The 15033-nt window shown below is 42.8% G+C and overlaps 1 protein-coding gene across 1 annotated transcript in view; it reads right to left on the bottom strand.

Annotated features, from left to right (window-relative positions):
* ANK2 (ankyrin 2) overlaps window positions 1–14701 on the bottom strand; it is a 359385-nt gene extending 344684 nt beyond the window's left edge. The window contains exon 1 of the mRNA XM_061443134.1: window positions 14406–14701. Within this exon, the coding sequence (XP_061299118.1) occupies window positions 14406–14477 (72 nt within the window). The 5' untranslated portion in view covers window positions 14478–14701. The remainder of the gene's footprint in view (window positions 1–14405) is intronic.
* Window positions 14702–15033: the final 332 nt, after the last annotated feature.

Consider the following 15033-nt stretch of genomic DNA (forward strand, 5'->3'; position numbering starts at 1 on the left):
TTTGGTTTTTGGTTGGTTATTTTTTTCCCCTTGTATTCAGAGTAACATCAATTGGCCCTTCAGCACTGGAGTTTCAAAATGAAGTGAAGCAGAACCAGGCAATTCTGTGGAGTTTGCATTTTGGGTAGCAGATGACATACCTGCTGCTCTCCACATTTCAGAACTGATTCTGACACCCAGCTCGCTGCCTTCTTTGGAGCAGCAGCTTGATGCCAGCTAGACAGATCAGTTATCTTACAAAACAGGATTACTGAATGTTCTTTCTTCAAGGATGTGAGACAAGAGTTTTCATCAGGCAGGGAATCATGACTGATGACTCCTCGTCTTAAACAATTGAAACAGACTTCTCAAAATATTTATTTTGATTTTTTAATTGACACAGCTGCTGATCTGTGCTTTTATAAGTCATATTTGTTGTTTGGTCTGTTGTGGGGCAGACAAAAAGCTAAACACATTCAACCTGCCTAAACCAAGACAAAAAAGTAACCTCATCTGCAACCTGCAGCATTTCATTCAGGCTTAGAAAAGAGAGAAGATTCCCATCTTTCCTGATTCCTTCATTCCAAATGTTCTATTCAAGAGTGTAAAATTCTCATATCAGTTTTACAGCCCCACAATGGAGGGGAAAAAAAGTCTCCAGTCTAACGACTGGTAAAATAGAAGTGATATACACCTAGATGCAAAACTGCTTTCACTTTTGGCAAAATACAATCCTAAACAGAGATATGCAATTACAATAAAGGGCTACAGTCTATCCCCTGTTAGGTTTTCCATCTACAGGAGGTATATGGGTCAGACACAAAATATCCTGTGCAAACCATTATTCAGTGCTTAGAAGGATTTCTCCAAATACACACTGACTTCTACATGCATATTTGCTGTTTAAATTTGATAAATTGAAAAAAAAAACCCTTTAATTAAATGGGCTTTGAGTTAAATACATACTCATCAACATAATTTAAAAAGCAATAGAAACATCACCTTTTATAGTTATTTCATTACTTCCTCTGGATCTTAAGTATGGAAAAGTCAGTGGCTCAGCTACCATAACCTGTGTTACCATGGTAAATGTTCTGCCACACATAAATCCGTCTTCCTACAAACAGATACCAAAAATACATTCGTGCTACCTCCAAATCAGAAGACTGAATTTTTCACTTCTGTATCAAAGTGCACTTCTGAAAACACATCGATCTTCATAACTGCATTTAGGTAGAGATCATTTTATGACAGCTACAGTCATTATAACTACAGCTATTACGACTTTAAAGACAAATATTAATCAGCCATTTACAATAAGAAATTTTTATTGTGTTTCTTTTCAAAATACTTTAATGCTTCACTTTTTCCGCTCTAATCCTTTTAACTTGCTACAATATGAAAAACGTATCTTTATAATGCACCTTAGTCCAGCATTTTCCAAATTTTTGTCTTCCGGACAAGTGTATCATTATGTGCTACTCCAGCCACTTCACTAGGAACATAAGTCTAGAGGGCTCATTGCCATTTCTTCATTAAACATGAAGTCTTTGGTACTTATACTCTATTTGATCCTTAAAAATACATGTATTTCCAAAACAGCAGACATCAAGTAAACCCTCATTTATCTTTCAGCAAAGAGCACAATGCTGTTTTGAGTAAGACTTGATATAGCCTTTTTTACAATAGTGTATGCTCTACAGCTGAGCCTCTGTTTTAAGTAGCCAGCTTCAGAACATTTATTATAACAAATTAATTTCTCTTGGGAATTGCTGAACAAAGACACTACATATTCTGTAACAGTGAGCCACTCCAGGCACTTACAAACTCATTCTTCAGGTTTTATGTACAAACCTTAGAAATTCCATTTGAAATCTAGCTGAATTAAAATTCAAGTCAAAACAAGTATTGTTATGCTGTTATCTCTCCAGCCTTTTGCATAGATTCAGTTTATATCCAGATGTGTTTCACAACACCATCTTACACCACTTAATCACTGGCAGTGTATTCCACAAGTAGAACTTGACTAAAAAGGGTTAAAAACATGCTCTGAAATTTGCTGCCCTTAAGTGGATGCTGATTTTGTGACTTGCAGAAGCAATACAGACTAATAAGGGATTTCAAGCTGCAGCGGAAATCAAGGTGACCAACTTCTTCAATTCCTTGTTAGATAGCAGCAGGACTGGATGGATTCTGGGGGTTTTTGTCATAGCAGTAGTACTGTAGGGAGCTGGAGGGAGCTTGTTTTTACCTTATATGCCATTTCTAGCATTTCAAACCTATAGATCATAATTAGCAAAGTCATCGCAACATTCCGCTATTAATCTCAAAAAAAAACCATTATGCTGTTGCTCAGCAATTTTCTATGATTGAAAGGAATCTCTAATGCTGCAACACCTTGATGAAAAGAAAAAAAAGGGGAAAAGGGCAGAAATCACAGATGCATTACACCCATACTTTCACCAGCAACAGTTAGCAGGAGAAGATGGGTATGCTGGATTATTGCTGCCTGTTGGTGATGCACCAGTAAAGCTCAATGTCAAAAGCTCCTGCAGGCACTGGTCAAATTAAAACTCAATGCAACAACAGAAGGTGGCCATCTCCAGGTACTCCAAGAAGTTTACATATTTATACATTAGCAAAACTTAAAAAGGCAAGTCAGCTGCCTTTCCTATAAAGTGGAGGTTACTGGCACATAAAGGTCTGGGTTGAGATGCACCACTCTGAAACAGGCACAGTAACAACGCAGGCTAACAGGTGCCAAGAATACCTAATTATGTTTAATTGTAGTGAGGGCTGTGTCAGGTCACATTACAGATAACCAGAGCTTTTTACCACCCCCACCACTGCATCTCACCTCTATGCTCTATCTGCCTACAAGTAGCCTTTGAGGCAATTCAGTATTTCTTAATATATGATTACATTGTAGACCCCAGCTCCATCAAGTGCAGCCAATAACATAAAACCTTGACAGAGACTTCTTTTGTATCTATTGGTATATCTGGGCATCACCTGGAAGGAAGGCTAGAAAGCTGGAGAGCCAAGCCCAGCCAGTGGAGGGGGCCTTAGCTTCTGGAGCCATGGAGCGCTGAACAACTTACAGGGGGGCACATCACTCTGGACTGTCGGGTGGAACATGTCAACTCATGCCCTGTTGGATGCACATGATACCATCAACAGATAACCCAGAATGCCCAGAGACATTGTCAGAAGCACACAGGAAGAGCTGGATGCTTTTGACCTTAACATTAAGGGAGCTGCAATAGCACAACTTAGACCAAGACCATAGAATCATAGAAAATGGTTGGGTTGAAAAGGATCATCTGGTTCCAACTGCCCTGCCATGGGCAGGGACTCCTCACAGTAGACCGCAGAATCAGAGAATCAGAATAGTCAGGGTTGGAAAGGACCTTAAGTCCAACCCCCCTGTCATGGGCAGGGACTCCACATGCTAAACCATGTCTCCCAAGGATCTGTCCAACCTGGCCGTGAACAGTCAGGAATGGAGTATCTACTACTTCTTTGGGCAATCTCTGCCAGTGTCTCACCACCCTCACAGTAAAGAACTTCCAGGTTAGATCCTGAACTTCCCCTGTTTCAGTTTAAACCCCTTGTCCAAGACCAGGAGCAAATAAGTTATCTGCCAGGAGCAGTGTTAGTCTGGGTAGTAAGAAGTTATCACTCATCAGCTCATGCTGAGGAAGTAATTTAATATTACAGAGTATCATCCAACTTTCTACAGTGCCTGCCCATCAACTTACAAATCTTAACACACGCACAATATGTCAGACAAAATGCTTTTATACAGAATTCGTACATGCTTGCTTTACTAAATATAGATTCTCTTCTTCAAGCTGAACAAACTGAAGCAAAACTAACAGCTACTGGATCCAAGGGGAGATTTGCAGAGGTATTTTGACTTCTAAATATTTATACCTAACTCTTCTTGCTCACTACTTGCTCCGTCTTCCCCAACAGCCATTGTGAGAATCGTAAAGCTTCCCCCTTTTGCATTTTAGTGCCACAGAAACCCAAGATCCTCTGTTGTTCTTGCTCCCTTTTTAATTAATAGTTTTCTAAAATTGCAACCTAAGAACTTCCTAAGTTACCTAAAAGAATTACCGGAAATCAAGTTCATTGCTATAGAATCATAGAATCATAGAATAGCTAGGGCTGGAAAGGACATTAAGATCATCTAGTTCCTTGGGCAGGGACACCTCACACTAAACCATCTCACCCAAGGCTTCGTCCAGCCTGGCCTTGAACACCACCAGGGATGGAGCATTCACAACCAACCTAGGTAACCTATTCCAGGGCCTCACCACCCTAACAGGAAAGAACTTCCTCCTTATATCCAATCTAAACTTTCCCTGTTCAAGTTTTAACCATTACCCCTTGTCCTGTCACTGCAGTCCCTAATGAAGAGTCCCTCCCCAGCATCCTTATAGGGCCCCTTCAGATACTGGAAGGCTGCTATGAGGTCTCCACACAGCCTTCTCTTCTCCAGGCTCAACAGCCCCAACTTTCTCAGCCTATCTTCATACGGGAGGTGCTCCAGTCCCCTGATCATCCTCATGGCCCTCCTCTGGACTTGTTCCAACAGTTCCATGTCCTTTTTATGTTGAGGACACCAGAACTGCATACAGCACTCCAGGTGAGGTCTCACAAGAGCAGAGTAGAGGGGCAGGATCACCTCCTTCAACCTGCTGGTCACGCTCCTTTTGATGCAGCCCAGGATACGATTGGCTTTCTGGGCTGTTAGCACACACTAAGCTGGCTCATGTTCATTTTCTCATCAACCAACACCCCCAAGTCCTTCTCCACAGGGCTGCTTTGAATCTCTTCCCTGCCCAACCTGTAGCTGTGCCTGGGATTGCTCTGACCCAGGTGTAGGACCTTGCACTTGGCATGGTTAAACTTCATGAGTTTGGCATCAACCCACCTCACAAGCGTGTCAAGGTCCCTCTGGATGGCATTCCTTCTCTCCAGCATATCAACAGAACTACACAGCTTGGTGTCATCAGTAAACTTGCTGAGGGCGCATTCAATCCCAGTGTCCATGTCACCAACAGAGATGTTGAACATGACCGGTCCCAACACTGATCCCTAATCCCTGAAGGACACCACTTGTTACTGGTCTCCAGCCGGACATCGAGCCATTGAGCACAACTCTTTGCGTGCGGCTATCCTGACAGTTCTTTATCCACCGAGTGTTGGTTTGCTTTTTTTTTTTTCCTTTGTTTCAGCAAGTGATCCACTGTTATGATTAATATAAAGCAAATGTTTACCGAACATAAATTTTTCTCTTTAATGGTAAGATGACACACAACATGTTTGTATTCCTGTAACCTGTAGGAGATAATGAATGCACAAATAGCGCAAATGTGGTAGTCTTACAGGAATGTGGGCTTTGGCTCTAAAGAACTTCCTACGGTCATATGGCTGTTTGAAAACAGATACACAGGAAAATCTGATCTGGCAACTCAAATGGACCATGCTGAAATATTCAGCCTTGGAATTGCACTGTGCTCATGCCAGGTTTCTACAATAGCATTTTTTCATCTACTGTCATTTTGTGGAAAATCCTGTGTGCTTCTGATCCCTGATAAGGGACCAAAATGAGAGAAACTCAGGCCAGGGGGAAAGGTGTTAGACCTGTTTTCTTGTTTTCAGGTATATACCAACATTATCCATATTAGAGAGCCCTAAAATTGCTCGGAATATCCACCGTGTCAAACACCAGGCATCCAGAAGATAGCAAATAATGCATACCAAGACAACAATGAACTCAGCAACTGTTCAAGGTAGAGCATTTCCAGGGCAAGCCTCCAACCACTGCAGAAATAATCCTCAGAAATGGTGTCAGTAAGGGGCAGCTTCAGATACAAGATACTATTTGTAGGAAATCTAAGATTAAATTATTAGTAACGCAAACTGGACCTAAAAACTGTCAGCATTTACCCTGTTACAAGAGCTATACATGCAGAATGGAACACCCTGTCTGCTATACCAGGCGAGCAAACCAGGCTTTGGCTTCTGTGCACTGACCAGCTGCTGCTCTCAACAAGAACTAAAATACCACCTTGAATCAAGGCCAGGATATCAGCACCCAGCCTGAGCAAGTTCAAGTTCCCAGAAACCTCCTGCACAGCCACAAGAGAGTTCTATTCATGGCAGCGTCCCTTCTTTTTCCCTGCCAGCTGTCGCGCCTCCCACCTATGTGCATGGGACACATCAGAGGGAACCGTGGCTGCTGCTGGAACAAAACGCACATTCCTGAGAGCAGCAGCAGCTGCTGAGGGTCACACATGAACAAGGACTGGCAATCGTTCCACATGCAGAGGGGGAGGAAAAGATGTAACTCCACATGCATAGGAGTTACAAAATGGAAGTTGCCCCCAGTTTGCTACTTTCTGAATATAAGTTGGCCAGTCATCTATGACTATTTTTTTCTTTTTTTCTTAAATAAAAGGAACTGTCAAACTTAGAAAGACTGCAAGAGAAAATGAATTAAGTCTGGACACCCTCAATCTTTTCAGATTCATTCTTTTTCTTCATAAAACAATACTTGGCCCATCCCTGGCAGTACTCAAGGCCAGGTTGGACAGGGCTTGGAGCAACCTGGTTTAGTGGAAGGTGTCCCTGGCCATCGCAAGGGAATGGAACTGGATGAGCTTTAAGTTCCCTTCCAACCCAAACCAGTCTGGGATTCTATGATTCTGTAGGTCACCATTAGACCCAACATTAACAATAAGAGGATTTACAGCACTGTTTTACTAGCTTCCATCCAGTCAGTCTGAACACTTGGAATACATCCCCATTCATTGTGCATTTGGAAATATCCCATGAGATTAAAGTTCTCATAAAACTTACATCAAAACCTCTGACACCTTTTGCACGATCAGCAGGACTTGAGGCTGCACCTCATTTCTTCATGTAAACTTGTGCTTCATACTTCCCCGCCCCCCCCCCCCCCCCCCCATAAAGTCATGCGACTCACAACAGCTGCACCAATATATTTGCAAGCATGCTGAACACACTTTGCAAACAGCAACTACTGGAGGGATCAAAAGGTCCTCCAGTTTGGTCTGTTGTGAAGTACATGATCCTTAACTTATTTAGAATAAGCAATAGTGAATGTAATACCTGATGCAAGGGTTCCAGCAAAACTGACCGGATACCTAAAGAACTCAAAATCTTAAAAGCAGTGAAAAACAGGATGACAGTTACACCATTACCAGTTTGGATCTTCACACTAGCAGCTTGGCATGAAGAGACCAGTCACTTCCATGGAAGATCATCCTGGTAAGTAAAACAACTCAAATAAAGCTCAAAATAAGAAAGGGGTGCATTTCATGAAGCTTCTTACCCGCTTTTCAGCAAGCACAACTTGAAGTTACCAGCAAGACAGCAGGTAACTTCAGAAACTTGCCTTGGTTATGAACAGTCAAAACAACACAGAAAGAGAACCCCTGAAAGGGACAGGTTACAAACTCCATTTCCTGTAGCTACCATTTTATATACACCAGTAGAAATGAACGCAGAGTTAACAAAGGGGTGAGGGTGGGAGGTTGATGAATGAATCCTTGTTGCATAAACAAAGATTCCTTTAATGCAGGAAGTCTCAAGTAACTGTCCCATTACATACTGCACTCTTCATACTCTATAGGAGCAATCAAGTTCTGGAGATAAACCAAAATACTTCAAGACCAGGCAGCCAAAACAAAACACAAAAAAACCCATCCAAACAGTACAAGCACAGACAAGAAATAATTGAGCTGTAAGTACTGTGCAGTCCCACAACTAAACACAGCCCATTTTTCTTCATGTTGAGAACCTCAGATATGACCTACAACTTGCCCAGAACTTAAACTTGTTTAATGCAGAGCAGTTTCACGTAATCAATACCAGTAGTTGTGGCACAGAACATGCAAAACCAGATACAGATATTACTCCAGGATATTATTACATATTACAGAACTTACAGAAAGCACATTTAAACAGTATTCCCCAAAGTGACTTTTGCAAATGCTTCAGCTCTGAGAGTTACAATTTTGTGTCCCAAGGCAGGAGGGCAACAAAGCATGACTCCAACATTATTGCCATAATCTCATTAGCAAAGCTGCCATGCTACTGCTGTTGTCTGTCCATTGAGGGCTTAGCACCCACTAGCCTAGTTTGGATGTTCAGCCAATTATCAGAAAAACATCAGGACATCGAGCACTACGTATTAATCATCAGAGAAGAAATGATTTTAGCTAAACTGAAAGAAAAATTTCACCTTGACACATTCATAGTTCTGAAAGTCTGCAGCACTGCACTTTTAACCCACCTTTTGTACAGCGTTACTCCCAACACTTTCAGTGAGGAAAGCCCAGCTTCCATCTCTAAAGCTTTCCAACAGAACCTTTATCAGGTTGTTTCAGCCAGCCACCAGCTCACATTGCTATAAAAAATATACCTCAACAATAGACTTTGAATGCAGCCTGTTTTCCACCCAAGTTCATAAACCTCCACACATTAATGAGCAGCAATTTCTAGCTCACCACCCCCTTTACTATTTCTTTTTTTTTTTGAAGAAGAATAGATATCAAAATTACAGATTACTTTTTTTAATGGTACATTTTGAAGTCTACAACCTGCTAAATACAACAGCTGTGTCTAAATTCCCAGCTTTCTCACCATCAGGCAATAGGGCACTTAAAGGAGAATAAAAGAAAAAGGAACAGCCATAAGAACAGAACATATTGTGATTAGTCAAATATTTTCCCTACTTTGTTAGTCAGTTCTTTATTGACAGTTAACTAGAAGACTTCTAAAGTCCATTTACCAGTTACTGTTCATACATGCAGAAGACATTTCTCTCAACACAAACACACCAGCAGGAGAGGAGGCCCAGATAAGCTCTCTGTGGACCATATGCTCAGTGACTGTAGCTCAAGACTGACACCTGAGGATGAGCTCAGGTGCCGAAATTACTTTTCTGTTGCTGTAACATCGGCCTTTTTGCTTGTCACTCCATGTATGACATCACATGCAGTGATATATTTCAACATACCATGATAATGACACACTACAGAGACCCAATTCAGGTGGAGTTGTTCCAGTTCCTTGGAGGCAGACAGCCTGAAAAGGCTCAAGTAGTCCACAAAACCCACCTTACCACTCAAGCCTAAAATCCTGTACAAAGAAAACGTCACAATATATACTTCATAATAGAACTTAAGCCAGACACTGCACATTCTCCATGACCATTTGGTGTTTCGCTGCAAACATTACTGTTACCTTACAAAGATCTAACAATGGGAGGAAACAAAGATACTAAAAGCAAGAAGTTGTCTTTCCACAATACCTATGTAGGTATTTCAGTATTTAGTACCGAAAGGCTCACAGAGCTTGTGTTGAGGTTTTTAATGTTTTTTTTCTTTGTTTTCGTGGTTTTTTACTTACTGATAGGAAGCACTATTCCTTCAATATTTAACAGGCAAATTAAGAAGCAAAACCTCTTGGACAAGAGACATGCAGGAGCTGCTTTTTCCAAAGCAAGCAATGGTATTTGCCACTGCCCCTCAAAATGGTGGGCAGCCCCTCAGCCCAGCCAGCCCCTGGGGCAAGAGGGATCTCCAACAACTCCCTAAGCAAAAACTTAAACCAAAAGCCAAAAAAACAGTCTTTGGTAACACTGTCATGCATAAATTTTCTGAGAGAGGGAGCACAGCAGAGGGAGGGAGGACAGAAAGGGGGAGAGGGGAAAGGGAAAAATAAAAAAATAAAAATAAACAACAAAGAAACTATAAAAAACAAAGCCACACGCACACAAGCAGCACAAAAACTAAAGAAGAAACCAAAGATTCTCCCAAAAAACTACTCATAAGATACACATGAGAAAGCATGTGAATAAACTTCCTAACACAGAGCATCAGAAACAGCAACACAGTAGATTTGATGCTAACACAGAAACCAGTATCAAATTGTAACCCTTAATTCAACCAATTTCTTAAGCATTTATTAAAAATATAGCAAAATAAACCACTGATCGCCCATGATCAGCCACCCTGTCTTGCAGGCTCTATGTTTCAGCTGCTGGACGTCATGAAAATGGGATTGAATGCCAAGGACTGCCTGTAATTTTTGCAGTTTTATTTATTATGCAGATTTTCTGCTGCTTGTTTTTAAGAAGCTCCAGTATCTCTATTGCCTGCCTCAAGATTATTATTCAGGTGACTGAAACACAAATACTGCTGAACATCCAGGTAGAGACCTGGAGCTGGAGCTGTACCTTTAACCTCTGCTTTCAAATTCACTTCGTATTTGACTGGGAAGCAAGCTTTCCAAAATTAGTATTTTCCTTTTCCTGGCAGAAACAACCTGGCAGTGTGGTCAAAGTATGTTTGTTATCTGACAGTGTGCTACGATATATTGTGATTCACCTTCTAATTATACAATCACTTAAGTATGTTTGGTTTGTTTGTTTTTCTGGGTTTGATTTTTTTTTTCCAGAGTCCAATTCAGTGTAAAGGACAGGCACAGATGGGAACACAATTAAGCTTGCACAGTCTTTAATTCTCTTAGTTTGTAACTACTAAGTGCTTGATTTTGCAGCTGAGATAACACCATAGTAATTTTTACATGCAATCTGGATACATGTAGTCTCATGCACTAATAATTAATTTTTTTCTACATCAGCCTACATCTATTATGCAACAAGTTCATCATGCATTATGTTTCAGCATTTCAAATCAGTGAAAAGACATTTTCTAGCACCCTTTTGCTTTTGATATGGTTAGCTGACAGACATGTTCTTTCTGTTGTTCTCTCCACCTAGTGCTGAGATGCCTGAGTACTTTGCAATGCTGATTTCCATGTCATTCTGGTTTTGAACAAATCAGTCCTAATCCTCTGGAGTAGCAGGAGGCAAAATGAAAAAATAAGCTTGAATCAAATTAAAGCTCAAAGAAACCTTGCAAATGGGGAAATGAAACCAATCTCATTTTTGAAATCATGGAACTAGAATCCATGCCAGCAAAGAGGTGAAGGCAAACATAGTGTCCAAAGCAAAGCAGCTGCATGGGTGGGCTGGGAGTCTAAACCATCCATGTAAAAAAAACTTAAAATATCCTCAAATCCCACAAACAGTAGGGGACAAAGAAAAAGTCCTACAGTAGAAAAAACCTGGGGAGTGGGATAAAGAACAGTGGGTGAGAAAAGGCAGGACAAAAGCACACCAGTAGTATATGAATAGTCAGTAGTATTAATGGCTCAGATATAACACTGCAGTGGCATACAGGGTTTTAGAAGGGTTTGTTTCCTCCTCCTTTACAGGAGAAAAATATATAATGGCAGAAGACAAAATCTAGTAGGTGGAAGGGGAAACTCCTTGAGAAAATAAAAAAATAAGAGCACTTGCTTATGCAGTTCCACATTTGGAGTATTCGCTGTAACAGATTTTTGTCAAGCCCTAGGTGGAGACCTCATACCAATTAGACCTCATCTGTTAGAGCTCATGTAATCTGACATGTTGAAAAATTGTACCATTTGAGCATAGAGATGGATTGCTATTTCATCCAAAGAGTCACGTTTGGCATCATACACAAGGCCAGACACACTTCCTACTTCCAGTATCTCAATGGCTTGTGGTGACTTTGTCTCTGCTAGTAACAAGGTATCAGTTAAAACCTGAAGGTCTCATATTGGGATCTCTTAGTACTCAAGGACATCTCTTGCTTCCATGGATTCACAATACAGGACAGTTTTGCCACAGAAACATCCATAGAGAAACAAAGTGACAGGAATTCTATGTCTTTCAAAGTCCCCCTCCAAATACGTCCAACCATATTTCAGAAATAACTATCTTAAATAGGAAAAGGAAGATAAGAGGCCTTACACTTCCAGGCAGCATCTTACAGACAGGTCTTTTACCAAAAGAGATTTATACGGAATAAAGGGATTTCAGGGGGATCAATAGCAGCACAACATCAGGAAAATTACTGTGTGAGTGCTGTACATTGCTGAACTATAAGCAACTTTGAGATGAGTTAAATCACAGTAACAAGACACTCCTGCACACTTTCTTTTCATAACACATAATGGATTAAGTTCATTGATTTATCCATGCACACTTGGAGGTGCAGCAGGGCAGCGATGCCTCAGTGCAGGTAACTCTGAATGGGACACAACAGGAGAGCTGGTTCTCAAACAAGAACCCTAGACCAGCCTGAAGGTTAGCGATGTGGGAACCCCCGTTCCCACCTCTTGCCCCAAACAAGGCAGAAAGAGGGTTTACAGCCCAGGGAAGATGGACCATGCCTGTTTACACATCTTTCTTCTTTACTTCATGGAAAATACCGAAAGGTTTGCCCTAGCGTGATGCAGGAAAACTCTGGAGCACCTAATATGTTCACAAAACTGGAAAACTACTTCTTACCTAGCTCTACCACAGACTTTATATATGGCATGTTGTCAGGTCTAACCTATCTACACACTGAGATGCTTGCACATTACAATATATTCGGATACCTGTACTTCAGCTTAATTCTCACTTTTCCCTTTAGAATGCAGCACAGTCACTAGATATAATTTAGCCCTTCAGAGCACGCATACCATGAGTGAGACCATATTCTGTCTCTTCTAGTAAAGGTGGCCTTTAGGTTCTTCACTAAATCATAAAACTAGTATTGCCTAACACAGCATTTAGTATCACTGGCCTGTTTCCATTTATCTAAACATACTCAGGTCAGGTTCAAAGCATCTGTGCATTTATTCACGGACTTTGAAATTCTAGTGAAGATCACCCAACAAGTTGTAGGTACTTTAGTAGAGGATAGCAAGAATGCAGTTAAATACCAAAATCCACCACAGCCATAGTCCTTCCTAAACACAATTAAAAATAATTTTAAATATGGAGGGGACAAAACACATGGGAAGACAATGAAACAACTGTAGTAGTCAATATTTTTCATACATGATTTCTACCTGCTAATTCCAGATATTATATAGTCATTTTGTTTTTATACCTGCTAATTCCAGATATTATATTGTCATTTTGTTTTCACTGAGGGTCACAATCACTGTTGGAAGCATTCCTGGTCCCAGCCATCACACAGAGTGCGTTGTATGCAAAGAGAAGCTTTGTTGTGTGAGGATTCCTGGTGCTTGAGGTGTTCATCTTTTTGCCTTTACTGTCTGGAACTTCTTTTCCCTCCCAGACAGTTTGTCCTGCTGGTGCTGCCAACAGCACCTGGTACAGATTGCAATAAACCCGGGAGATCCCTGCTTGCTGCTCTCCCTCGTAAATTGCAAACTTAGCTAATAAAATCAGACACTTTTTCATCTCATTTCCAGCAAGGAACAGGAAGTGCCAGAATGTGTGGGGGTGAGGGGTGTAGCTGTTCTCATGGCATTTCCAGCTAGAGTCGGAAGCAAATCCACACAAAGGCCTTTTTGCTTCAGTTACTCAGCCCAAACTTGCAGAGCATATGGGGGGGTGACACACTCCTCCAAGATTTTTGATGCCTGTCCCAACTGCAGACCCCCAAGACTGCCTTGCCAGCAGTACTACCAGTGAAAATGAACCAAAAACTGGAGGAAGGCAGGATTTCTATTTGGATTTATGCTGGAGTACATACATACTAAGATAATCTGATCACTCACTGGGAATCCTCCTTTGCAACAGCTCTTTATCAATTTTATTTTATTAATAACCCCAGTAACATTACAGCCTCAGCAGGAAAGAGCAAGTTGGACATGCCAGCGCTCTGTCCCTCCATTTCTGCCTCTCCCATTTCCAGGAAACACTAAGAGCTCATGGCACGAATCCCCCCCCCCCCAAGACACCCAAGCAGCTGACCCAGGCAGGTGGAGAACCTCAACCAATTCCCATGACCAACTTCACCGTTCCAAATGTAAATCAATGCAGCAACCACTGCACACCAGCACTCTCCTTTTGCAAGGGGAAGGACGGATGCAAGCAGGAGAGCGTTGTGGGAGCAGCTGCTCGGAAACTGCTGCATGACGTTGAGATTTCACCCGTGCCTTTCGAGGTGCTCTCTGCTACACTGGGAGCACACTGCAAAACGTACGGCGCTGCACCACCGCTGCTCGCAGGAGTTGAACGCGTGTGGGTGAAATGATTTTCAGGCACCGGTACTGCCTGAAATGATTTCGGGGTGGGCATGGGCTGTTTTTCACGGGTTTGTTTTGGTTTGGTTTTTTTTTTGTTTTTGGTTTTTGTTTTTTTTTTTGGGGGGGGGGTGTATTTTATGGGGTCTTTTTATTGAAGGACGAGCAGAATGGAAACGTACCCATCCCCCCATCCCTCCACCCTCCGCCGATGCTCTCTGGTCCCTATATTTCGCCATGAGCACTCTCTGCGAGGGGGCCACCCGTTCCCCACAGCATCCATCCCCGCCGTCCGCACCACCACCCACCTGGCGAAGGCGCGGCGGGCCGGCGGGGGGAGAGGGCCCGCCTCCCGGCGCGGGGGCCGCGGGGGCAGCCATCTTCTAGCCCCGCTTCTCCTTCCCGCAGGCGCCCGCCTCTCCTCAGCCCCGAGGCAGCACCACCATAGCGGGGACTGCGGCGCCGCGGCAGGCGGGCTGGCTGCTGGTGACCTTCTCGGGACGGCGGTGCCGCTGCGCGTGCTCGGCTGGGGGTGCGGAGCTGCGCGAAGGGGGAAGCCGGGCTGCCGATGAGATCATGGACAGCTCCGCGGCTGCCGGCGGGCGGGAGCGGAGGAGGACCCGCCTCGACCTCGCACACGCACACCCCTAGCACACAGTCACACGCAGCGCCACACAGCACACGCTGCCCTGCATCTACACGCAGCTCCCTTGTCCACAGCCCCATGTCGGCAATGGAGCTGCGTGTAGATGCAGCACGAGGGGGTACACGCTCACTTTCAGCATTCCAGCATCTGAAGGGGGCCTACAAGAGTGCTGGAGAGGGGCTCTTCATCAGGGACTGTAGCAATAGAGCAAGGGGTAACAGGTGTAAACTGAAACAGGGGAAGTTCAGGTCATATGTAAGGAAAAAGTTCTTTAGTGTGAGGTGGTGAGG

This window comes from Pezoporus flaviventris, unplaced genomic scaffold (genome assembly GCF_033815535.1).
Source record: "Pezoporus flaviventris isolate CSIRO_AGI_PZ_B2104156 unplaced genomic scaffold, CSIRO_AGI_Pfla_v1 ptg000002l, whole genome shotgun sequence".
Lineage (NCBI taxonomy): Eukaryota > Metazoa > Chordata > Aves > Psittaciformes > Psittacidae > Pezoporus > Pezoporus flaviventris.